General features: G+C 35.1%; 1 protein-coding gene across 5 annotated transcripts in view; it reads left to right on the top strand.

The window, feature by feature from the left end:
• Positions 1-25,147, top strand: part of RALGAPA2 (Ral GTPase activating protein catalytic subunit alpha 2) — a 440,153-nt gene that overhangs the window by 33,282 nt on the left and 381,724 nt on the right. For all 5 annotated transcript variants that reach the window (XM_069075497.1, XM_069075496.1, XM_069075495.1 and 2 more), the window contains 4 exons: positions 591-701; positions 3,128-3,180; positions 15,383-15,440; positions 18,903-18,946. In XM_069075497.1, coding sequence (XP_068931598.1) covers positions 591-701; positions 3,128-3,180; positions 15,383-15,440; positions 18,903-18,946 — 266 coding nt within the window. The remainder of the gene's footprint in view (positions 1-590; positions 702-3,127; positions 3,181-15,382; positions 15,441-18,902; positions 18,947-25,147) is intronic.

Raw genomic sequence — 25,147 nt, 5'->3', positions numbered from 1 at the left:
AAGTTACAGGGGAAATAAGGAATCACTGTGATTTGAACATGAGTCCTCTGGTTTCATATGGAATTCTATTTCTATGAATCTCCTTTTGTTTCTGATTGATTTATTGATCATTGAGTATGTTACATATGTAGTATAATAATCCTGCCTTTTAAACTTATTTTGAGTTTGGAGTTATTTTAGTTGATCTATGATAAGCCTAATGGGATGATGATATTAATGGTATATATTTGCATAGTACCCAGTGTACTTTTGAATTATATGATCTCATCCAATAACATGACCTTAGTAATTAGATAAATTAGGTAATATAATACATGGTAGTTGTTCGGGAAGTTGCAAATTAGTGAGATTGTGAGGTAACCAGGGACATAGCTATAATTGAAATCAATTCCAATACTCCTCCCATTGTGCCATTGATGCCTATTGTTTAAAAATGAAAAAAAAAAGCCCTCTTCTTTTATCTTTACTTTGTACAAGTGGTTAACAGTACTTTCTGGCTTTTTGTACACATTTTATAAAAATAAGTTTATGATTTCTCATAATGGCATAAACTTGTGATTATAAATGAAAATATTTTTCCTTTTTTTTAGATATTGTAGATACAAGTGAACTGAAATATTTTTTTGAGACCAACTATTCTCAAATATATTTCATCTTCTATGAAAATTTCATAACACTGGAAAATAGTTTAAAATTAAAAGGTAAGTTTTTTTTTCTCCATCAGATTATGTCATGGTATTAAAATGTTCTCACATTTGTGGTGCGAATTTTTCCCACATGTTAAAAAACAACAACCAACAGTCCTTAGTTTAGTCAATATTTCAGTCTTGTGTCCTCCTAAGCATTTTTGGAGGAGCATTTTGATTGAAAAAAGAATTGCAGCTGTGATATTTACATTTCATTTTATAAGGTAGATACTAATGAACAATGAAACAGTTAAAAGGTGGTTAGCAAGAGAAAAATGGGAGGAATGAGTTGTAAAGTTCACATTAAATTTTTGTTGTTCACTTATGTTGACTCTTGTGACCCCATTTGGAGTTTTCTTGGCAAAGATACTGGAGTGGTTTGCCATTTCCTTCTTCACCTCATTTTACAGATGAGGAAACTGAGGCAAAGAGGGTTAAATGACTTGTTCAGGGTTATGCAGCTAAGTGAGTGTCTGAGGCCAGATTTGAACTCAGGAAGAGGAGTCTTCATGACTCCAGACCTGACACTTTATGCATAATGCCATCTAACTGCCCCAATCTGCATGAAATCACTAGTCCTGAATAGAGCCAGAAAGGATCCTACATGATCATTTTAGTTTAACACCTTTATTTTAAGGATAGGAAAACTGAAGTCTTCAGAAGTTAAATAAATACAAGACATTTTCCCTAAGGTATATAGAGATAGGACTGTTATCCAGGTCAGTAATCCTATGCTAGCGTCTAGTCATTAAGATGAATAGGCTATGATGAGTATAGTTATTCAACAAAGAGTGGAGACTATTACTAATAGAATTAGTTCTGTTCTTTCATTTATAGATGATTCTGTTGTTACTAGTAACTTCCACTGAATTCTTACTGTAAAGTTCCATTTTTAAGCAAAAGTGATTCTGGGTTCTGAAAAACCCGGGCTTTGCCATTGGAGTTCTCAGTAGAGTGGTGCTGCTAATCTTGAATGACTTTAAGCACTGGGTCATATGGGCTTTTATGTCTGTCATTTTAGGATAAGCCTTGCTGCTTAGTTTAAAGATTTGGCTATTAGGTGATGAATTTTTATTTTTGTTCATATTAATGCATGAAAACCCTATACTATTTTGTGGAAGGAGATTGTAATCTTCATTAGTGTAATATGTACTCACACTGAGAAATCCTTGAAGCATTAAATTAAGTAGCACAAGTTCTATGTGGTCCATTCCATATATATTTTACTATGATAAAAATGTACTTTGATTTCTGGTAATTTCCAGAGGGTAGCCCACAATGATTTGTCTTTAATTTCTGTTGGGTACCTGATTTGTGTTCATCGGGTTTGTTTTTGTTGTTGTTTGTCCTTTGTTCTTGAAGGGGACCATGACATCAGGATGGTGATGTCATGACTTGCAAATGAATTGAATTTAAGTGAGGTTTATAGTTATTACAAATGGGTTATACTGTTTTGGAACATTTTTTTTTAATGATATAAGATTTCTTAAATATTTTTTGTCTGGTTTTATAGAATATAAGCACTTTGAGGTTTAATTTATAAATAGCTATGGATTCTGTGTTTTATGTAAAAATTGATACAGACATTTTAGATTTTTAAATTACCTAGTTTGCATCTCCCTTTTCAGTCTTCATTTTCTGATTCCATAGGAATGTGGAGAAGTAAAGTACAATGTGATTTTGGCCCAGAATAACAAATAACAAAAATTAAAGCTCTGGATTGGGGTTCTTAACCTATTCCTTTTTGGCAGTTAGGTGGCACAGTGGATAGACTGCCTGATTGGGACTCATTAATTTTCTTGAGTTCAGATTTGGCCTCAGACACTTACTTATTAGCTGTGTGACCCTGAGCAAATCACTTAACCCTGTTTGCCTCAGTTTCCTCATCTAGAGGGGCTAGAGAAGGAAATGGCAAGCCACTTCAGACAGACATGACTGAAACAACTAAATAACAAAAATTCTTTGGGCAGATTGGTGAAAATTTCCAGACATCTTCTTGGAATAATGTTTTTAAATACATAAAATAAAATACATGGAGTTACAAAAGAAACTAACTTGAAGTATGGTTATCAAAATATATGTTAAAAAAAACAACCAGTTTATAGACCCCAAGTTAAGAACTTTTCCTCTTGATACATGAATCCTATTTTTGAAAAGGTGGCTGTTTTTTTTTCTTTGTAAAACATATAGTTGTTCAGCAGTCAGGATATGGAGTAGTACCAATAAAACCACTTTGTGATTTTGAACTTTGTCATTTCAGTGAAGTTGGTGTTGGAATGAGAAAAACATAAAAAGAAGAATCATGTTATACTTTGGGGAGAAAGAAAATTTTTCTCATACTTTAGAAATCAATTAACTGAAACTTTTCTTTTAAAATGACTGTCTACCAGATTTCTAGCATTGGCATAATAACATCAATGTTTTTTTCCCCTATATTCCAGGAAATAATAAGTCACAACGGGAGGAGCTGGACTCTATCCTCTTTCTTTTTGAAGTAAGTGGTTTTTTCCTTTGTATTCTTAGCATTTAAAATACAGGAAACTAGAATTCTTTATTTTCTAGCCATTTAGTTACAACTAGAGACAATCATAAATTAAATAGCAATATATCATTTGTATGCCATAACAGAAAATAAATTTATTCCCATAAATGTGTGTATGCACAATTGTTTAAAAATTTTCTTATTGTCTTCCTATTACATTTGGCATTTCTTTGTTTTAATACCATACTACTCAGATTTCAATGGAAATATGTATGCAAAATAAAATAAAAAACTTCATTTTAATTTAATTCATTTTAAGTAAATTGAATTTTTTCCTCAAGTTTTTTATATTAAAAGTCTTTAATCAGTAAGACTCTTACACTACTCTACTAAGACATGTTAAATCTTTGTATATTAATACTTGATTTGAGAATTAATTAAAGCAGATGTTCAGTTTATACAGGCATTATATCTATTTTTCCCCTACCAAGCAAATATGTCTTTAATGTATTTGACTTACATTTCTTCAGAGTCAAAACATTCACTCTTGATGTATATTTTACCAGATTCTATCAGTGGTAGAACTTCAAAGCATTGTTGGCTACTTTTATACCACAAATGTCCTAATTGTTGATATTTTGACAATAGAACATGTTTAAGGAAATTGAGTTTATGTGAAGTACTAGTAAAAAGTTATTATTTATAATTAGGCATATATTATAGCCTAAAATATATTTCCAGTTCTTGCTTTTGGAATTAATGTGGAGGTATTTATATTAGTATAAGAATATGCTTTACCACTAAGTGCAGTTGAATGGGGATTGAGTTAAAAAAATGGGAAAAAGAGAGCTTCTACTCAGTGGAGTATGTATGGGGAGTTTTGGGGTTCTGTTTGCACCCCTGATGTTCTTCCTGTATAACTGTCTTTATATTGCTCCCTAGTTAAGACATAAAATAACAAAAAGTTAGAGTTGGGAGGAACCTTAGATATCAACTTAGAGCATTTGTTCTTAATCTAGGGTTCTGTAAGTACAGGCAAGGTAGAATTTTTGTTGGTTTCTTTTTGGGGCTCAGTTTCCCAGGCTCAGGCTAAATTGTATACATCTGAAGGATTAATCTCCTTTGAACCCTTATAATTCACAACAGTGCTGAGTCAAGGAAGTTCCGTGCCTTCTGGCTCTGAGCCAGTTGGGGCCAAGTCTTTGTCATATATTTTGGGAGTTTGGCATTTTGCTCTTGAGAAAGATCTTTTGATTTCCTGGTCAAGAGTCTGAGTAACCGTATGTTCAGAGCGTCCCCCCCTCTCCCCTCCCTCCATGTGCTCTCTCAATCCAGTGATGTATGTAAAGTGTATAGCAGTATTGCTGTATTCAGGCAATTGGAGCCCTGTCAGTCTTTGTGTTAATGTCTCTGCTTGTATTTTCTCCACGTTCAGAGTGCTGACCTTCCCCCTGAACTAGTGAATGTAATTAAAGTAGATTGTTGACCTCCTTAAAAGCAGTCATTCCTTTAAAAGCATATCAAAGAACCTTTGCTATCTGGCCATCCTGGTTGTGCTAAGGTGCTTACTCCTACAAGTCCATAGACACCGTATGAATAGATTTCAGGGTATTCATGGGTTTGGATGGGGAAAACATTTATACCTTTACTTTCACTAACCTTTAACTGAAATTTAGCATTTGCTCCAATTATTTAAAAGTATTCTGAGAAAGAGTACATAGGTTTCACCAGACTGCCAAAGGGATCTATGACCACAGAAGGTTAAGAGTTCCTGCCTAAAGGTTATCCGCTCCGAGCAAATTGACACAGTGACTTGTGCTGGGTCACATAGTATGAATTGAATGAACCCATCCCCCAAATCCAAGTTTAGTTTTTTATTTTTTCACTACATCACAGCTAATTCTAAGTCAATGGGAATAGGTTAGCAGAGTTTGAATTTTTATAAGTCATATCAATATCAGTATTCTTAGTGTAAATGAAACAAGAAGCCAAAAAGGTAATTGTGGCTCCTAAATGGAAGGAGACTCAGTTCTCTTTGGAGAAACAAATAAAGCTTATAGGGTTGCTTTTTACCATGCTCTAAAAGGTGACAAGGAATATAATAGAATATTTGGTTATTTTATGTTGTAGTGCCCATGTTGACCATTTGCAAAAGAAACCATGAACATCATAGCATAGACATAAAGCTGGAAGTGGCCTTAGATCTAGTCTCACTCATTTTTTTTTATGACTAAGTATCTCTGAAGCCGAGAGAGGTGAATGAAGTTTCTTGCCTAGGGTCTCACAAGTTAAGTACATAGCTGAGCTGAGATTCTGGCTCCAGTTCCAGAGCTCTTCACATTTTATTATGCTTCCTTCCTAGAAGAGAGCAATTTCAAGGCTTGTGACTTTGAATATGGTGGTACCCTCAACAGAAATAGGGAAATTGGGAAGTGAGGGTTTAAAGGGAAATATGAATTTAGCTGTTGAAGATGCTAATGGAGCAGCCAAGTGGGGTGTTCTGAAAGATAATATATTTGAGAATGAAGTTCTCAAGATAAATTAAGTCTGGATGTTTATATGCAGTCTGTTAAGTATCTTTGGGGGAAGTCTGTGTTTAGGGATAATAGGATTTAGAGCTAGATGGAATCTTTTACGTCATATAGTACTCCCTTATTTTACTGATAAATTACTAATGATTTCATAATTGTTATGTCCAATAATCTTTTCTCAATCTTCATTCTCCTTCACGTCTCTGCTGCCTGTTGATCATTTTCTCCTCCCTGATACTCTCTTCTCTCAAGGTTTTTAAATTCCCCACCCCCATTTATTTTTTATTTGGTTACTTACCCTTTGAGTTCTGAGTTGTCTACTCCTTCCCAACCCCACACTAGAGAAGGCGAACATTTGACATCAATCTGTCTATCTACCTATCTATATGTGAAACCATACAATATATATTTCCATATATCAGTTCTTTCTTTGGAGGTAGATATCATCTTCTTTTATGGGTTCTTTGAAGTTGATTTGAATATTTTTGTTACTCAGATTAGCTTAGTCATTCACATTTACTCTTTGAACAATATTGCTATTAGCGTATACAGTGTTTTCTTGATCATCCTTGTTTCATTTTTCATTATTTCATGCAAGTCTTTCCATGTTTTTCTGAAATCAACCTGCTCATTTCTTACAGCACAGTAGTATTCCATAGCAATTATAAGGCACAACTTATTCAGCCATTCCACAACTAATGGGCATCCCCTCAATTTCCAGTTTTTTGCTTCTGCAAAGAGCTGCTATAAATATTTTAGAACATATAGGTTCTTTTACTTTTTCCCGGATCATCTTGAGAAACAGACCTAATAGTGGTATTGTTGGGTCAAAAGGTATACACAGTTTTATTACTCTTTAGGCCTAATTCCAGATTGCTCTCCAAAATGGTTGGGTTAATTCATAATTCCACCAATAGTGTATTAGTGTCCCAGTTTTTCCTCATCCCCAACAACAGTTGTCATTTTCCTCTTCTTTCATTTTTGCCAATCTCATAGTTGTGAATTGGTAGCTCAAAGTTGTTTTAATTTGTATTTCTCTAATCAGTAATGATATAGAGTATTTTTTCACATGACTATATATAGCTTTGATTTCTTCTTCCAAAAACTGCCTGTTTGTATCCTTTGACCATTTATCAGTTGGAGAATGACTTTATATTCTTATAAATTTGACAAAGTTCTCTCTATATTTGAGATGTGAGGCCTTTATCCAAGAAATGGTTTATAAATTCCACCCCACCCCCCAATTTTATACTTTCTTGACTACATTGGTTTTATTTGTAAAACAAAACAAAAAACCCCAAACCATTTTTAATGTAATCAAAATTATCTCATTTATATCTCACAATCAATGCTTTCTGTTTATTCATAAATTCTTCTATCCATAAATCTGATAGATAATATGTTCCATCTTCTTATAATACACTTACTCAGGTTGTCTTAGTCTGGATGACTGCTTTACCTCCGCTTTTAATTATTTCTACCTGTCTAAAATTTACTCTGAGACATGATTTTTAGTTATTTGGGGGTGGGGGATTTGGGAGAACTAGGTAATTTCCTCATTCTGTAACCTTCCCACAATTCCTAGGATTAAAAAGACATCGTCTCTACTAGCTTTCCTTCTATCTGATTGTTCCATTCCTGTTTCTGCATCTTCTTCCAGAATATGTCTTCTAACCACACGTTTCTCAAGGGTCTGTCCTGGGCCCTCTTCTTTTCTCCCTCTATACTGTACTTCACTGTACTATGTCATGCTGTATTATACTTCTCAGCTATCATGGATTTAATTACTGTCTCTATGCTAATGTTCTCAAATCTACCTATCTTGCTTCCAGTCTCTGTACTTATCTCTAATCTTGCATGCTCAACTGCCTTTCATCTATCTTGAACTGGATGTCCAGTAGACGTCTTAATATGTCCAAAATAGAACTCATAATTTCTCTCCCTAATCCCTCCCTCTACCTTCCTTATTTCTGTAGAGAACAACACCATCCTCCCAGTTCCTTAGACTTTCAACCTGGGAGTCATTCTGGATTCTTCACTCTCTCTCACTGCCCTAGCCAATCTGTTGCCAAGGCCTGTTGATTTCACCTTTGCAACAACTCTTGAATACACCCCCTTCTCTCCTCTAACTGCCACCACACTAGTGCAAGCACCTCATCACCTCAAACCAGGGCTATTGTAGTAGCCTGCTGATGAGTCTGTCTGCCTCGTCTTTTCCCACTTGAATTCCTCCACTCAGCAACTAAAGCCATTTTCCTCAAGTACAATGCAATTATGTCAACTCCCCCTTCTCTTGCCACCTCCCCTCCACCCTCAATTCAATAGACTCTAGTGGTTCCCTATCAGGTTCAAATACAAAATGCTCTGTTTGGCATTAAAAACCCTTCATAAATTAGCCTCCTCCTGCCTATCCAGTCTTTTTACATCTATGTCTCCCTCCCCCTATTCTAGACTCCAGTAGCATGAGACACTTTGCTTTTGATGAACAAGACACCTCATCTCTTGGCTCTGGGCATTTTTTCTGGCTGTTCCCCATGCCTGGAATGCTTTCCTCCTCATCTCTACCTTCAGCCTTCCATTTAAGTCCCTGCTAAAATTGCTTCTTTTACAGGAAACCTTTCCAAATCTCTCATAATTCTAATGTTTTCCCTTTCTTAATTATAACTTGTTTGTATATCTATTTGTTTGCTTTCTTCCCCATTAATTTGTGAGCAGCTTGAGGGCAGGAACACTCTTTTGCCTCTTTTTATGTCTTCCCTACTTAGCACAGTGTCTGGCAAGTAATAAGTACTTGATAAATATTTATTGACTGACTTTTACTTTATTTTAGAACTTATCATGAAAGACATAGTTGATAAACATCTGGGCAGGGTAATGGTGATTTCAAATGATGATTGTGTGTTTGATGAAGCATTACTTTATCAAGAACAGTTCATGCCAGTCCAACTTAATTTTTTTTTTATGAAAGTGACTGAACTAGTCCCTGAAGGAAAATTTGTGAATATATTTTAACAAAAATTTTTTATAAAAATATGCTGTACTTTTCTGATAAAGAGTTGTAGATTCTGAATCTGTGGATTCAGAATTGGTTGGATGGTTGGACTCAGAATAGTTTTAATAACTCATTTTCATTGTGACAGGAAGTTTTCTGTGGAGTATCTTTTGGATCTCCTTTGTACTGTGCTATTTAATATTTTTATCACTGACTTGGATAAAGGTGTAGATATATACTTATAAGATTTTCAGATGATATAAAAATGGGAGGGATAGATAATACTGGATGACAGTCACGATTCACAAAAGATCTTGAAAGGCTAGAGCATTGGACTGAATCTAATAAGATGGAATTCTGTAGGTATAAATGTAAAGACTTGCACTTGGGTACACAAAAAAATCAATTTTTGAAGTTCAGTAGGAAAGACATGGCTAGACTGAAATTGTGAAAAGCTGGGTGCTCATTCCAATCTTGGAATTCATACATTGGAAGTACCCTTTACCCCTGTAGCCTTTCCCCTGATCATCTGCCTGATCATATGGTTCTTAGAACCTCCTTTTAAAAAAGGTACCCAAGCAAATTATTCCTTTCTAGGCTGCACTCCAGACTTTCTCTACCATTCCTCTAAAGCCTCTTCATTCTGAAAGCTCACACATTGGAAATATGTTTTGTCCCTGTGGCCTTTCCCTATGTTTGTATGGCCCCTTCTAGAACCTCCATTTAAGGAGGGTGCCCAGGCCAGCTTTATCTTATTCCCCTCCCTGATTATTAATTTTCTTTCCAGGCTGCTATTCTTGAATTTATCTACCATATCTGCACAGTGGGCATTTTCTTCTCTTTCCTTTCCCCCTCCACCTCTTTTCTTTTATGTGTTGCTTTCCTCCATTAGAATATAAGCTTCTTGAGAACAAGGACTGTCTCTTTCTGCTTGTAATTTGTTTTTCTAGTGTTTAGCATAATGCCTAGCACATTGTAAGCACTTAATAAATACTTGTTGACTGGCTGGATTTAGTAGACCATAAGCTCAATATTGAATCATAATGTGGCCGCCAAAAAAGTGAATAGAATTTTGGACTGCAGATAGACATATCTTTTTAGAAGTGGTGATCCCACTACATTCTCCTTATCAGACTTCACCTTGTTTTCAGTTCTGTCTAGTAGAGACAGACATTAGTAATTAGAGAGTTTCCAAAGGAGGAAACTCAGGACGGTGTAGGTCCTTGACTCCAAGTCACATGAGGATAAGTTCAATCCTTTGGGCAAATCTTTTGGGAAAAATTAGGGGAATTATGATTGCTGTTTTCATGCATTTTGAAGGATTGTATGTGGAGGAGAGAATCAGCTTTTTCATTTTGGCCTTAGAAGGAGAACTAGGAGAAATGAGAATAAACTGCAAAGATGCCAATTTAGACTTGATGTCACAAGAAGCAAGATGGTTTCTGCGTTTCAGGAGTTTATTAATTCTTGTAGGAGGAAACCATGGGACTTATAAGAGAATTGACTTTGCATGTTCCACATGTTAATATTCCACATCTTGGGGGTATAGGGAGAATTTGGTTGAGGTCCAAAAGACATCCATAAAGAATGTGTGTGTATGTGTATGTATAATGTATATACAGAGAGAGAACTGATAGAAAAGAAGCATCTACAAAATTTAAAGAAAGTAGAATTCCTTTTCCTGAAAAATAAAATGTGGTTTTCATGAGGTGTGTGAAAGGATTTTCTGCAGAAGTTAGTGACTGGCTATTCTTATTCTTTTCTGATGATAAAATAAGAAAAAAGCTTAAACTCAACTCTAAAATTCTATGATTTCATACTTATGTAAGTTTAAAAAAAATCTTCCTAACAGCCCTGTGAGGTAGGAAGTAAAGTTTTGTCCCCCATTTTACAGAGGAGAAAACAAAGTGAATTGCCCATGATCACATAACTAACAAATGGTGGAATTGTAGGTTGAAACCATCTCATACTAAATCTAGTGTCCTTTGTATTATACCACATTGCTTCTTATTTTAAAGATATATTAAGATGGCTTCTTTTTATTTGCATTTCATTATTTACTTTGGTGGATTTTCAAGTCAGTTTAATATTTGAGTACTTGTTTCATAATATTGTACCTTAAATGTTGGTATTTCAGTGAGCTCTCTTTCTTAGTTATAGTTTTCTGTCAACATTTAGCTTTTACATGGCTCTCTAATGATCAAGAAAACTCTCTCCTCTCCAGTATTTTCATCAAATATTTGATTTTCTTAAAAAATGATAGGTTGCATTATTCAAGTTTTCAGTTATCTTCAAAGAATAGATACTAAAATATTTCTAGAAACCAGAGAATTATTTTTTATTAGTCAACTCAGCAGTGTGGAATCATGACACATTCTCTAATTCTGTATTATTTTTCTGTTGGCCTGCCTGTCTAGGAATTTTGATTTCTGGTTGTTTTTTTTTTTTTCTTGTAAGGTGAAAAGCACAGTTAGGAATTGTAATTTACCATATTGAAACAGGGATATCATTATAAGAGGAAAATAATTATAAAAAGTTATCTCCTAAAGATTACTAAAAACATTGATTTTAGCCCTAGACCTGTTGGATTTTAAAAACCTATACATATTGACAAGCAGATTTCATTGAAAATGTGCCCACATCAAAATTCCTGGTTGTTTTCTCATCTTTCCTTTTTCACTTTTAGGTGTCTAATAGAATGGGAAATAATGAAAGAGAAAGTTACCGTTTTGTTTTGTTTTGGGTATAGTAGAGAGTAAGAGTCCTAAAGAAATTGGTAATGCTGATTTTTTTTTTGGAAACCAGTTTATACTTAGTGAGGCCCTTTTAATAGTCATTCAGTTCCCATTGTCTAACCTCTAAGTATTTTATTCCCTTTAAGGTCAAGTATGTAAAACTTGAACAATTCTAATCAGGCTATATATATATATCTTTTAAAGCATTAGTGCATTTTTGTTTTATAAAGCTCTTGTATAGTGCTATCTAGTTTTAAGAGAATTTATCTCCATTACCCATCTTCTAGAACATAAAATATTATATGCTCTTCTATAGAATTTTTAAAAGTGTAAATGATATATTTATCGCGCTTAGGCTATTTTAAAGTGCTTGAAGGGAAATAATATTAAATATATCCAAAAACGTAGGTAAAGATCAGATTATAGAAGGCTTTAAATACCAAACTAAAGTTTTTGTATTTAATTTGTTAGACAAATGGGGAGCCACTGAAGATTTTCAGCTGGGGGAGGGAAACACTTGGTAGTGTATTTTAGGAATATTAATTTTTTGTTGTTGCTCATTTGTTTCAGTCACATCTTACACTTTGTAATCCAATTTAATGCTTTCTTGATAGAGATACTGGAGTGGTTTGCCATTTCCTTCTCCAGTATTAATTTTGCAGCAGTGTAAATGGATTAGCAAGGAGAGATAGTATACACAGGGAGGTCACTTAGGAGGCTTGTGTTGTATGTTTGTCCTTTGTTCTCCAGGAGGACCATGACAGAGAGATGATGACATGATTTGTAGTTGGCTTTGCTTTGAGTGAGGGAGGACTTTGGAGACTATTGCAGTAGTCTAGGTGGAGATGATAAGAATTTAAAGTAGGGTGGTGATCATTGAGTAATTAAGGAAGTGAATGTTTTAGAGGAAAGAATGATAGGACCTAGGGCACCAGCAGGTCACGTAAGTGTCTTGGGGTCTGGTTAGAGGAAAACCTGGACAGCTTAGTAAGGCTTTGAGAACATTAGGAAAATAAAGAATGAGTAAATGGTAAGTCTTGATTTGATGGCCCTCTCTCTCACTGGAAAGATTAGAGTTGTTGACTTTCAGTTATCCAGGTGGTTTGAGGAACCATGTTACTCTTTCAACCCACCTTCCCCATGGGATCTAGGGAACTCTTGGTCAGGAAAGGAAGGTAAAATAAAGGAAAATGGCATCTTCTAGTGAACAGGTTGCCCCAATTTGGGCAGGTTTGGGGGTGGGGTGGGGCAGGGAGTTTGAAGTTATCCTTTCTAGTCTATAGGTTTCAGACTCTATTCTTTTCCCTTATTTTGAAAATTGGGATAATTGCACTCTCCAGTTATGTGATGCTTCATCCATTCTCCAGTATCTCTCCAATATCACTGACAGTGGTGTAACAATTTGCTCCTTCTTTCTACCTTAGAACCTTCTTTCTACCTTAGCCCTGCTTTAGGGCTATGTTTTGAATTAATCAAGCTTACCTAGGTGCTTTAGGAAACTCAATTTGAAAGCTGAATGGAGTTTGGACTGGAGTGGGTAGAGATTTGAGTCAAGACCAACTAGAAAATTTTTAGAATTATTGATACTGGAGGTGATGAAGGCCTGCACCAGAATGGTGACAGTATCAGAGAAGAAAAGGACAGTTATATGAGAATTGTTATGAAGATAAAATTGACAGAACTTGGCAACAGATTGGTTAGTGTGTGTGTGTGTGTGTGTGTGTGTGTGTGTGTGTGTGTGAGTGAAGGACAGTGAGGAGTCCCAAATAATAGCTAGATTTCAAGTTTGGGTGATTGGGAGGATAATAGTGTCCTCCAAAGTAATAGGGAAGATAGGAAGAAGGGAGGGCTAGGTAAGGAAGACAATGCATTCAAACTTTGACATGTATTTAAGATGTCTATGGGACATCTGGTGTGAGATATCAAATAAACAGCTAGAGGTTAGGAGGTCTGGAGATTTAAAGAGAGGTTAAAACTGAATCGGTAGATTTTAGAATCAGGAACATAGAGATGATAATTGAATGCTTTGGAGTAGATGAGATTGCCAAATCACAGTAATAAATCCTCAATAAAAGGATTTGTTCTGTGAAGTTTGGATTCAATCAGAAGGCCACACTTGTGAACCTAGAGGGCCACATGTGACCTCAAGGCTGCAGGTTCCCTAACCTTGGGAAGGATAGGAAAAAAGAGTCCAAGACAGAGCCTTGGGGGACAGTCACTTGCCTTACTAATAATTTCATCCTTTGTAAGGTAGAAGAATCACTATTCTGTATCTGATTATCATTAACAGGAAGAAAAATGTTTACTATAGAGTTGTTTGGTGGTGGGGTTAGAACTATGAATTTACCTATTTAGGAAACTCTTTGCTTGAAACATTACCTCCACTGATCTAGATAGGCAACTAATTAGTAATATATTGTCTTAAAGAATCTAATAGACTCCATAGCCAACATGTGTCAGAGCTAGTACTTGAACTCTTCTTTCTGACTCCAAGACTAGCATCTATTCAACTTATCATGTTTCCTCCCAATATAAATAAAGTATGATTTGGATGACTATCCAGCAAAGGGATGGAGCAGTCAGGTGGGAGTAGAGGCTGGAGGGAAGAGGGTGTCAAAGTGATCAATAGAGTCTAGGCTGCAGAGAGTTCAGGAAGGATGAGGATTGAGAAAGGACCATTATATTTGGCAGTTAAAAGATCACCTGCAACTTGGAAGAAAGCCATTTCAATTGAATTACATAAAGTCAGAAGATAGACTATAGAGAATTAAGAGAGTTAGGGGAAATGAAGTAGAGACACTGATTGTAGATGGCTTGGAATGCCAAATAGAGCATTTTATATTTGATCCTGGAGGCAATAGGACACCACTGGGGTTTACTGAGCAGGGTGTATGTGTATGTAGGGGAGGGTGCCATGTTCAGATCTGGGCTTTAGAAAAATCACTTTAGTTGCTGAATGGAGGATGGATTGAAGTGAGGAGAGACTTGAGGCAGTCAAACCCACTAGTAGGCTACTCCAATATTCCAGGCTTGGGATGATGTGGTGCCTGTACTAGAGTAGCGTCAGTGTCAGAGGAGAGGAGGGTAGTGTATTTGAGAGATGCTGCAAAGGTGAAATAAGTAGGCCTTAGCAGCAGATTGGCTAGGGCAGTGAGAGATAGTGAGGAATCCAGAATGATCCCCAGGTTACAAGTCTGAGGAACTGGGAGTATGGTGTTGTCGCCCTGTACAGAAATAGGGAAGGTAGAAGGATGGTTTAGGGGGAGAAATAATGAGTTCTGTTTTGGACATATTGAGTTCAAGATATCTGCTAGATACTAGTTCAAGATATATGAAAGGCAGTTGGAGACGTAAGACTGGAGGTCCGCAGAGAGATTGGGAGCAGAATAGGTAGATTTGAGAGTCATCAGCATAGAATGACAGTAATTAAATCCATGAATGCTGAGGAGATCACCAAGTGAATTATAGTATAGAAGAAGAGAAGAGGGCCTAGGATAGACCCCTGAGGGACTCCTTTGGTTTGAGGATATTGTGATCTGGAGGAAAATTCAGCTAAGGAGACAGAAAGGGAGTGGTCAGGGGAAATCACAGTGAGGATGATGAACAAGTTTTGAGTTTTGAAGCAGAGGGAGAGGTAGAATGACAACCTATTCTGATCAGATAAGGGAATTTCAGAATTCACGAACACAGAAATGAAATACTTCAGGGTAATGATGGTAGGATCAAGGATATGACCATTCAAGTGTGCATCTGAGGTGAGATTGATCTATTACCCTTGATGAGGAATCAAGTTTACTTTTTAAATAAGAGAAAAAAACTTCCTTGATTAGAAATAATATTTTTTAAATATAGTTTTTCAACTTTATAGCTAACCTATGATTAGTTTGTGTAATTGCTTTTGTTACCTAGATTCTCATGATATCTTATACAGTAACTAATATTTTTGTTTTATACAGAAAATCTTGCAGCTACTACCTGAAAGGATTTTTTTTCGATGGCATTATCACAGTATAGGTAAGATTATAGTTTTAAAAATTTCTAATACTACAAATTTTTCCTGTTGCTAAATTTTCAAATTAGCTTGATCAAGAGAACTTACCTATACTGAAGAATAGCCTTAAAAATAATTTGCTTATCCTGCAGGTAGAAATTCTAGACAAGTGAATTTGACAGACATATAAGAAATGATTAGAGGGTGTGACCTTGGGCAAGTCACTTAACCCAAATTGCAGAGGATATGGTTCACACTTACATTCTCAAGTTTAGTGAACACATTACTGATAATGATACTTTTTCTTGGTTTACTATTCAAATGGCTAGAGATAATTTACTTTAAATCCTGTTCTTTATGTTACTTCCTAGCTACATTTTATGTTCTTCATGTTCTTTTTATCAATTTCTCAAAGTCTTTACCAAAGTAGTCATGGAAGCTAAGACACCACACTGACCAAGCAGAACTGATATGGTTTGAACCTGTCTTCTTACTTCCTTTTCCTATTAGCAACTTGAATCTGAATGACCTCTGGCCTTGAGGGATGAAATTTTTCACAAGACCCTACCTCTTTATATTTTATTTATCCAATGCTAGCTATCTACAAGATAGATTGTGCTCCTGTACAAGTCTGTTTTAGTCTGTATTTTGCTACAGCAGATATTTATAAAAGGTATCCTTTGTGGATGTTTGGCTTGGCACTCTGTAATTTTGAATTAACTTCATGAATGTATATGACTTAACCCTTCCTCCATCCTCCCATTCCCACCTCAAATACAAAAGACACCTAGAAATGAAACATAGGAATTGTAACTCTTGTTAACAGAACACCACTAAGTCCAAAAAGGGTCCCTAAGTGAAACAGTGATCACAGATTATAAAAGCATTTATTGTCTGAAAAGAGCTTGCTAGGGAGTGAAGAGCTTATGAGGAAGCAGAGAGAGAGGAGAGTTCTCCGTTACTCAAAGGGGGTGTGAAAAAGGGTGAGATAGTAATAGTTTCTAGAGGCTTTTAGTCAGGGAGTGGGGCTTAAGGGAAAAAACATCTGTAGGCACAATAAGCCAGGGAGCAGGATATTTGGGAACTACCAAGCATGGTTTTGAGTTTGTAGTTGCTGCTCAAGGTTGCTCTTGAGCTACTCAAGGTTGGTTTTTCTGGCTTTTGGCAGCTATAGGCATCTCCAAATTCTACTAGAGCTCACTAGCAAAGGATTACTGGTAAGTCAAGCAGCCTTGGGCTTCAGAAGTTTTTCTGATTGGCTGGTTGTTGGATTACTCCAGTGTACTGCTCTCCTGTAAAGAAGGGAAGCTCCCAGTGTGTCTTAACAGGTTAGTGTAGGCATTACAGAGCCCACATTCATACTCTCATTGCATATGGAACTGGCTTTTATAAAATTGAACACTGGTCTTTTGATACTGTTTTGAAGACCAATGATATTTGGCTATTGACCCTAAGGAAAGGGTCATAGTAGGAACAATATAAATGCTAGCTATTGGTTTTGCTGCTCGATAGCTATTACATTGTTAAAACAGTGAATAGGACAAATAAAAGAAAAAAACTTAAATAGTGATTACAGCTAAGTTGTATTGAATGAACTGAGTAGTGGAATTTCAGAGAGCAAAATTGGGAACTACCTATAGTTATGTTTTAGAGGAAAATATATTGTACAAAATATTCAGATTTTAATCCAAGAGCTCAGTGAACTACTTTATGTTGGATGAATAATGGCAGTGTTGGTAGTAGAAATGATGGATGGAAATGAAACTTCAAGATCAGGGAAAAAAATTAGTTAATTTTGCAGTTAGCCACAAGAGAAATAAAAAGAGATAACTGGAATTCTTTAAAAACTGCTATAAACTCAAAGAATACCAATTAACACTTTAAAATTTGACCATTGTTTTAAAATGTGCATTAAAAAAAAACAGATCTTTTCCTTTCCTTTGATCCTATGGAATTTGTCCATGTATTCCCATTAATTTTCCACAAAAGCTTCACCCAATAATCTGGGGCCATACTTGAGCTCTTTTCGCATTATGTAGATACCGGTGCTTGCTAGATTCTTGGGGTATAAGTTTCTTCTCTTGAAAGAATAGAAAACATTATTCTGTCTTGCATTTGATCATGGGTTTATTGCTAAAAGGGATCTTAGAAGCCCCCTACTCTAGTCTCCATATTTTAAAGGCCCAGAGGCATTGTGACTTGCCTATAGCCATACATGTAGTATAAACAGGAGGGAAACTCAAGTCCTCTGAATGCTGATCCAGTGCTCTTTCCATCTTACCAACTGGCTGTCTATTTGTATTACATTGTTTTTCACTAAAATATGTGAAAAATAAAGCTTTTTTTCTGACTTAAGTGATTTTATGAAAAGTTGGCCTAACCAGTTAGATGTGATTGACTAATTATGTATTGGGCACCTACTTTATGACATTTTGCTCTATACTAGGATTGTAAGATATGGTTAGTGAACCTGTCAGTATCAAGTCAATGCGACATCTCTGGTACCCATAGAAAGTAATAAATGATACAAAGCCATATAAAATTGTCTTAAAAGCCTCAAAGTAGTAGGAATGAAAGAGCTTTAAATTGCTTACTCTCTGTCAGTCACTATGTTAAAAGCTAGAGACACAGTTATAAAAATGCAGTTAGCCTGTCATACCTGTCATGCATTCCCTCTTCTTTCAATGTTACATATTCTCTACTGCCTTTAAGATTCATCTCACTCTCTGTCTTACATAATCCTCCCAAGCTGCCTTCTCTCCCCAAATGACTGTGTATTTATTTCTCTATATCCTTAAATATATATGTCTCCTGTTGAGGACAGTCAGAGATCCATTTTTGTTCTTGTATCACCAGTGTCTTTGGTTGATTATGGCCAGGAGGATTTTTTTCCTGTTAGTGGTATGTAGCACCATTTTATTGGTGGAGTTGCCTGTAAGTTTCAGTGCTAGTCACCAAGGTGCTAAATTATACAATTTAATAATGTAGCTCTGCCCACAACTATGAGTGCTGTTGCTAACAAATTTTAATATCTTTAAATTATTTCTCAGTGAACATTAGTTGACTTTGAAAATTAATTCATGTTTTTACCTTTGGAGATTTATTTATCATTCGTTTTTATGCATGATAAGAGATAAGTGCTACATAAAATCCAATGTGGTTAAATAGATTACTATAATATCAAATGCTTTAAGACCTCAGGAAAAGCTTTTGACAAGTTACATATTTAAAATGGAATTATCTTAAAAGGTCTCTCTGTATATAACAGGTATTCATCTCTGAAGGTCACTTCCATTTTTTAATATTAACTTTTATGTTTGATTGGGTGTAAAGCTACTTTTCTTTTTTTTTCAGTGTTTATTAGGTTTAGCATTCTTTTAAAAAGATTTACTTTTTCCATTTTAAATACTTAAATCATTGCTACAAGGCATTGATTTTATATGTGAATTCCTGTATTACAAATGCTTTTTTTTTTTTCATTTTAGGATCAACTCTAAAGAAGCTTTTGCACACTGGAAATTCTATTAAGGTACTTACCTCAGATGAAAGCAGAATATCAAATTTTTAACATAATCAGTGCTCTGAAGAGGCAATTTTAAAAAATTTCACCTTAAATATGATCTTATTTTTATTTCAACTAAAAAATTTTAATTTATGGAATAAAACAAATATTTTCATAATAGCATAATAAAAAAATTATACATAAAACTGTAAATCTATGCACAACTTGTTATTCCTTTCAAATATGCAACATTTATAATATTCATAATATAAATTTATAATAGTTATAACATTTGCTCAAAGTCATTCTTAAAACAATATTGATGGTACTGTATACAATGTTCTCTTGGTTCTGCTTATTTCTCTTTATTATTTTGTGTAAATCTTTCCATATTTTTCTAAATCATTGGGCTCGTCATTTCTTATGGCACACTATTTCATCATAGTCACATGCCACAGCTTGTACAGCCATTACCCAATTGATGGGCATCCCTGTAATTTTCAGTTCTTTGCCACTACAAAGAGGGCTGCTATAAACATTTTAGAACATATAGGTTCTTTTCCTTTTTCCCTAATTATCTTTGGAAATAGACCAAGTTGTGGTATTGCTAGGTCAAAGGTAGTTTATTAACTCTTTGGTCATAATTCCACATTTCTCTCCACAATTATTGGATCAGTTCACAATTCTACCAACAATGGATTAGTATCCTAATTTTTCCACATTTCCTCCAATATTTGTCACTTTCCCCTTCTATCATTTTAGCCAACCTGGTAGGTGTAAAATGATATCTCAAGGTTGTTTTAATGTGCATTTTTCTAATTAGTAATGATTTATAGAATTTTTTTCATAATGACTATAAATTGTTTTGATTTCTTCATTGGAAAACTGTCTGTTCATGTCCTTTGACCACTAATCAATTGGGGAATGACTCATATTCTTATAGATTTCACAAAGTTCTTTATATATTTTAGATATGAGACCTTAATCTGATAAACTATCTATAAAATTTCCCCCCAAATGTTCAGCTTTCCTTCTGATCTTGGTTACATTTGTTTTATTTCTACAAAACCTTTTTAATTTAATGGAATCAAGACTATTTTACTTCTAATTTTGTGCTCTCTCTCGTTTATTCATAAATTGTTCACCTGCGCATAAGTCTCATAAGTAATATGTTCCATGTTCTTTTAATTTTCTTTTAATATCTCTTTTTATATCTATGCCACATATCCATTTTGACCTTATCTTGGTAAATAGGAAGTATTGGTTTGTGCCCAGTTTTGGCCATACTGCTTCCCAATTTTCCCAACAATTTTTTTTTTTAATCAAATAATGAATTCTTATCTCTAAATCTTAAGTCTTTACACTTGTCAAATACAAGGTTATTATGTTTACTCGTTGCTATAAATTGTATGTCTACTCTGTTTCATTGATCGAACTTTTCTTAGCTGGTACCAGATAGTTTTGATAATTACTGTCTTAAAATATTGATTAAGATCTGATACTGCTAAACATCCTTCCTTTACATTTTTTTCATTATTCCCTTTGCTATTCTTGACTTTTATGTTTTTCCAAATGAATTTTGTAATCTTTTTCCTAATTCAGTAAAAAAATAAAATCTTTTTTTGTGATTTAATTGGGATAGCATTGAATATACAGATTAGTTTGGGTAAAATTTTCATATATTAAAATTGCCTACCTACCCATGACCAATTACTATTTCTCCAGTTATTTAAATCTGATTTTATTTGTATAAAAAGTTTTTTATAATTTTGTTTATATAATTTCTGGGTTTGTCTGGCAGGTGTACTCCCAAGATATTTTATATTGTCTAGAGTTATTTTAAATGGAGTATTTTTTACTGTCTCTTCTTGCAGAGTTTTGGTTGTAGCATATAGGAATGCTAAAGATTTATGTGGATTTACTTTATATCCTACTACTTTGCTAAAATTATTAATTGTTTCAACTAGCTTTTTAAAATAGGATTTTAATTTTGTATATTGCTTATCAATAAAATTTGTGGAGTATTAATGTTTTATTTCATAGACAACTTTGTGTGATGATCTATGTTTTAGTTTTATTGAGTGTAGTAGAAATAGTATTGAATTTTGGGAGCTGAGAGACCTGGGGGTTTTAGTTCTTATTTTGTCCCTGTGTGACAGTTCTCTTAAGCTCTTGGAAGCTCAGTTTTCTTATTTCAAATGAGGATTTTGCTGAGATGAAGTCTCTGATTCCTTTTCACACTAGCATTCTTGGGTTCTGAGGTTTTATAATGTAGTAATTCTCTTGTTAAAGACCTTTATCTGTAGAGTAATGAAGAAGAGTGGTATCATGGACAAAATGAACAGAAGCTTTGGAATACTTGGTTACTTTGCAGCAGGTTTACCTTCCAGATCATGTTTTTCTTAGGCTTATATTAAAATGAATTTGTTTTCATTAAGAGGATACACCAATTGATGATGTCCAAGGTATGGTCTAGAAACATATAGAGTGATATTCACTTACCTTTGGACCAGCATTTTACTGAGGGTAATTCACATATAGCTAATCATTTAAAAAAGTCACAGCAGCTTGAAATTTGACATGTTAACCTTTCTGAATTCATTATTGACGATATAAAGAGAAGGCTTTCTTAAAATATTATACAGTTAGTACATGTTATGTTTAATATCTCTTAAATATTGCATATAGCCTTATTGTAAAAAATTAAAACCTCCATTTTGTCAAATAATTCAGGATATGAATTTATTCATCTTGACTCAGATCTGGGCTGCTATTTTTTTTCCCCTGAAGTACTCTTTTCTTTCCTGGGCTCTTTTTACTAGTGATTTATTTCACATCCTGTGATCTTCCTCCTTTTCCGTATCTCTGTGTGTTGTAGTTGGTCTGTTTGTATTAGTGAAAGGATATCTTTCAGATTAAGGGTCTCAAAATCCTCTCCCAATTTTGCTGGCTGGCTCCAGATTTGGGCAGTATTGTGCTGACAGAAAGTAGGTGAGCTTCATAATGTTGGTATAAATGACAGAAGGAGAGCCAACATCAGTGGAAAGCAAAGGTGGGAAAAGTGTGGAAAAAAACATGTCAGTGGGATTTGATGGCTTTGTGTCTTTTCAAGTGTGGCTTTTCAGGAAATATGGTGATCTGGCAGGATAAATTGAAGGTAGTTGTTAGTCTGATTTTTTATTCTTAACATATTTATTTTTTAAATAGAAACAGAAGGAAATTAATGCTAATGCCTTCCATCTGAGATCATCTTCAGTTTATCCTGTGTATGTCTTGTTTGTACATAGCTGTTTACATGTTGTCTTCCCTATTAGATTGTCATTGTCTTTAGGGCAGGGACTATTTTTACCTTTCTTTATATACCCAGTTACAGTATCTGGTACTCGATAGGTGCTTAATAAATGCTTGTTGACTTGATTTAACTAGACTCAAATGGATGTGTGATCTCAGTGATTTGAGAATTCCCTACAACCATTTGGACTGTAACCTATATATCCTGTGGGACTCTTGTTTATTGTATCCTCTCAAAACCTCCTTACGAAGGGTCCACATAACAGATTGCAGTCCTTCTTTGCATTCTTCTGACATCCTGAGGGTAACATTTATACACTTTGGCTGTCAAAATTTCAGCCTTTGTTCTTACCATATGGTCACCTCATTTTCTCTTCCTATCATATTGATAATATTTTTTATTCCTATTCTTTAGAGTTCCACTTTGGTTATATATTGCATCTTGTTCACATCTTCTGTTTACCTCTTCATTATCTTCTGTGTAGTACTTATGTTTAATTCCTCGGAGGCAATTACATAAAGTGTCTCACAGTAATATAGCAATAGGAATAAAAAGTTAGTATTGAAAAAGATGCACCCTTGTTTTCATGGGAAGATTGGGGTCAGTAAAGGAGAGCTGAGTTTTTTCAAAAGTAATCTAGACTGCTCTTCTCATGTTCAACTCTGGACTTAACTCACTGTCCATTTGTACTGTTCTTTCAGTATATACATGGTTTTGAAAATAAGGTGCTTACTAATATGCATGCTGAATTTTGAGCAGCAGACACTTTTCATCCGCTTGGTTTTTCCTCTATGAATGGACAGGCCAAACTCCTTTGAGTGGTTACAGTTCTCTTCTTGTGCCAAGTACTGTGCTGGTCACTGGAGGTACACGTCCAAAGAATGAAATGATGCCTACCCATAATGAGCTTTCATTCTGAAGGGGCAGACAAACTGTAATTTAAATGCATATCAATGTATATGCAAATACATATTTATGAAGCAAAAATCTAATGTTAATGAACATATAGTATACATATAATAATACAACATAGTTAACTACAAGGTAGTTGGGGGAATCAAGAAAAGCTTTATGTAGAAGATAGTGCTTAAGCTACATATTAAAGGAAGAGAGAAACTCTATTATAGTAAGGAGGTGTAGAGATAAAGAGGGAATGCAAACAGATTTAAAGACTTAGAGATAAGAGATGGAGCCTTGTGTGTGAAACAGAGGGAAAGCAGTTTGACTGGATTGCTGAATATGGTGGGAGGAATAAATTCCATTGTGTTGGAAACACAGGGAATCTGAATGGGCTTTAAAAGCCTAGCAGAGGAGTTTAGATTTGATTCTAAGAGCAATGGGAAGTAACTAGAGCTGACTGAGTAGGGGAACTACATGGTCAAGATCTGTGGAAAATCCCTTTGGCAGAAGTGTAGAGGATGCACTACAGTGGGGAGAGCCTAGAGGCTGAGGAACTAAGTAGGCTGTTGTAATTATTTAGGTGAGAGGTGATGAGAGCGAGCCTGTGCTAAGATGGTAACTTTCTAAGTGGAGAAAAGTGGTCAGATGTGAGAGATGTAAAGATAGAAACAGCAGATTTTGTCAACTGATTGGATAAATGAACGAAAGAGAGTAAGGAGTCAAACGGTGTCATGAAATCTAGAGAAGAGAGAGTATCCAGGAGAAGGGGACAGTTAGTGTTAAAAGCAGCAGATAAATTGATCAGTAGTAGAAAGAGCACTGGACTTAAATCATTTGTACTTACTTCTCTGCTACCCATAATTCTGTGACTTTGGACAAACTGTTGTAGTTTTTTGGTTCACAGTTTTCCCTTCTGTAAAATAATAATATTTTTGCTGCATAACTTATAAGAGTGTTGTGAGGATGAAAGAGTGTATGTATTATAACTTTAGAGTACCATATAAATAGAAACTGTTATTTCTCTCCACTTAACTATGATTTTTATTCTAACTTCTACTTAGATTTGTGTCCCTTAGAATGTAGAAAAGGAAAAAGATCTTATAAATCCTAGGGATTTTGTGAACTAGAAAAAGCAACTTTAGAGGAAGACAAAAGGGCACTTTTTGTGTAAAGTGGGGTTTAGCATCATCTTAATAGGGTATTGTTATCCATCCTCAGAATGTTGTATCAACAATGCAATATTCACAATACCTACGGCAACTATAAATATGTTGATGTGGTTATTAATCACAAAATATACCAGGCTCTCTACATGGGGGATAAAGCTAGAACATTTATTAAAATACCAGAAAACGGAGTCCCCAAACCAGAAAGTCAAAGCCAACACAGTAGTTGCAAAATTGGCACATGTAATTAATGTAGAAAGCACCCACATTCTCAAGCTTTTAAAACAGAACAGGCTACCTCAGGCAAAGGTCCTCCTCTCCCCACTCACAGCAACTGCTCAGCATCCAGCAAGGGTGCTCCCAGCAGCTCCAACCCTCTACCCGCCACCCCACGCAGTTCCTGTCCCTGGCAGACCTCAGCAGGAGTCCTTAGCAGAAATTCTGGCTGGCCCAAAAAAGGTGTTTGCGCCTCTGCCTCCATCTCGGCCACTGCCACTGGCCGCCACTGCCATTCACCACAGGAACTCCAGCTTGGCTTCTGCTTCCTTTTGCCCCACCCCTTCCTGCTACATCAGCAAGTGGAAGATCTTTAAATCCTGTAACCCTTACAAATGCAGAGGGAAGCAAGAAGGAATTAAATAAAGAGAGCAGAATAGGGAAATTAAGAGAGTTTTCCAGCTCTTGTTGAGTTTGGTTTTTGTTGTAACTTCCTTTTTAAAAAAAAAAATGAGTTCTCAGAGTATCATATAGGTTTGTAGTTTAACCTAAATACATAATTTTAGTTTAAACATGATTTAACTTTGATGGGGGGGAGATGGCTTATTTTTGCCACTATTTTCCTCTAGTAGATGATCAAGGGAGTTGGCCAGC

Source organism: Petaurus breviceps, unplaced genomic scaffold, assembly GCF_028583685.1.
Source record: "Petaurus breviceps papuanus isolate PSGF00001 unplaced genomic scaffold, PetGlider_PUasm1.0 90919, whole genome shotgun sequence".
Taxonomy (NCBI): Eukaryota; Metazoa; Chordata; class Mammalia; order Diprotodontia; family Petauridae; genus Petaurus; species Petaurus breviceps.
Note: the sequence above shows the minus strand (reverse complement) of the source record. Positions and strands in the feature narration are given on the sequence as shown.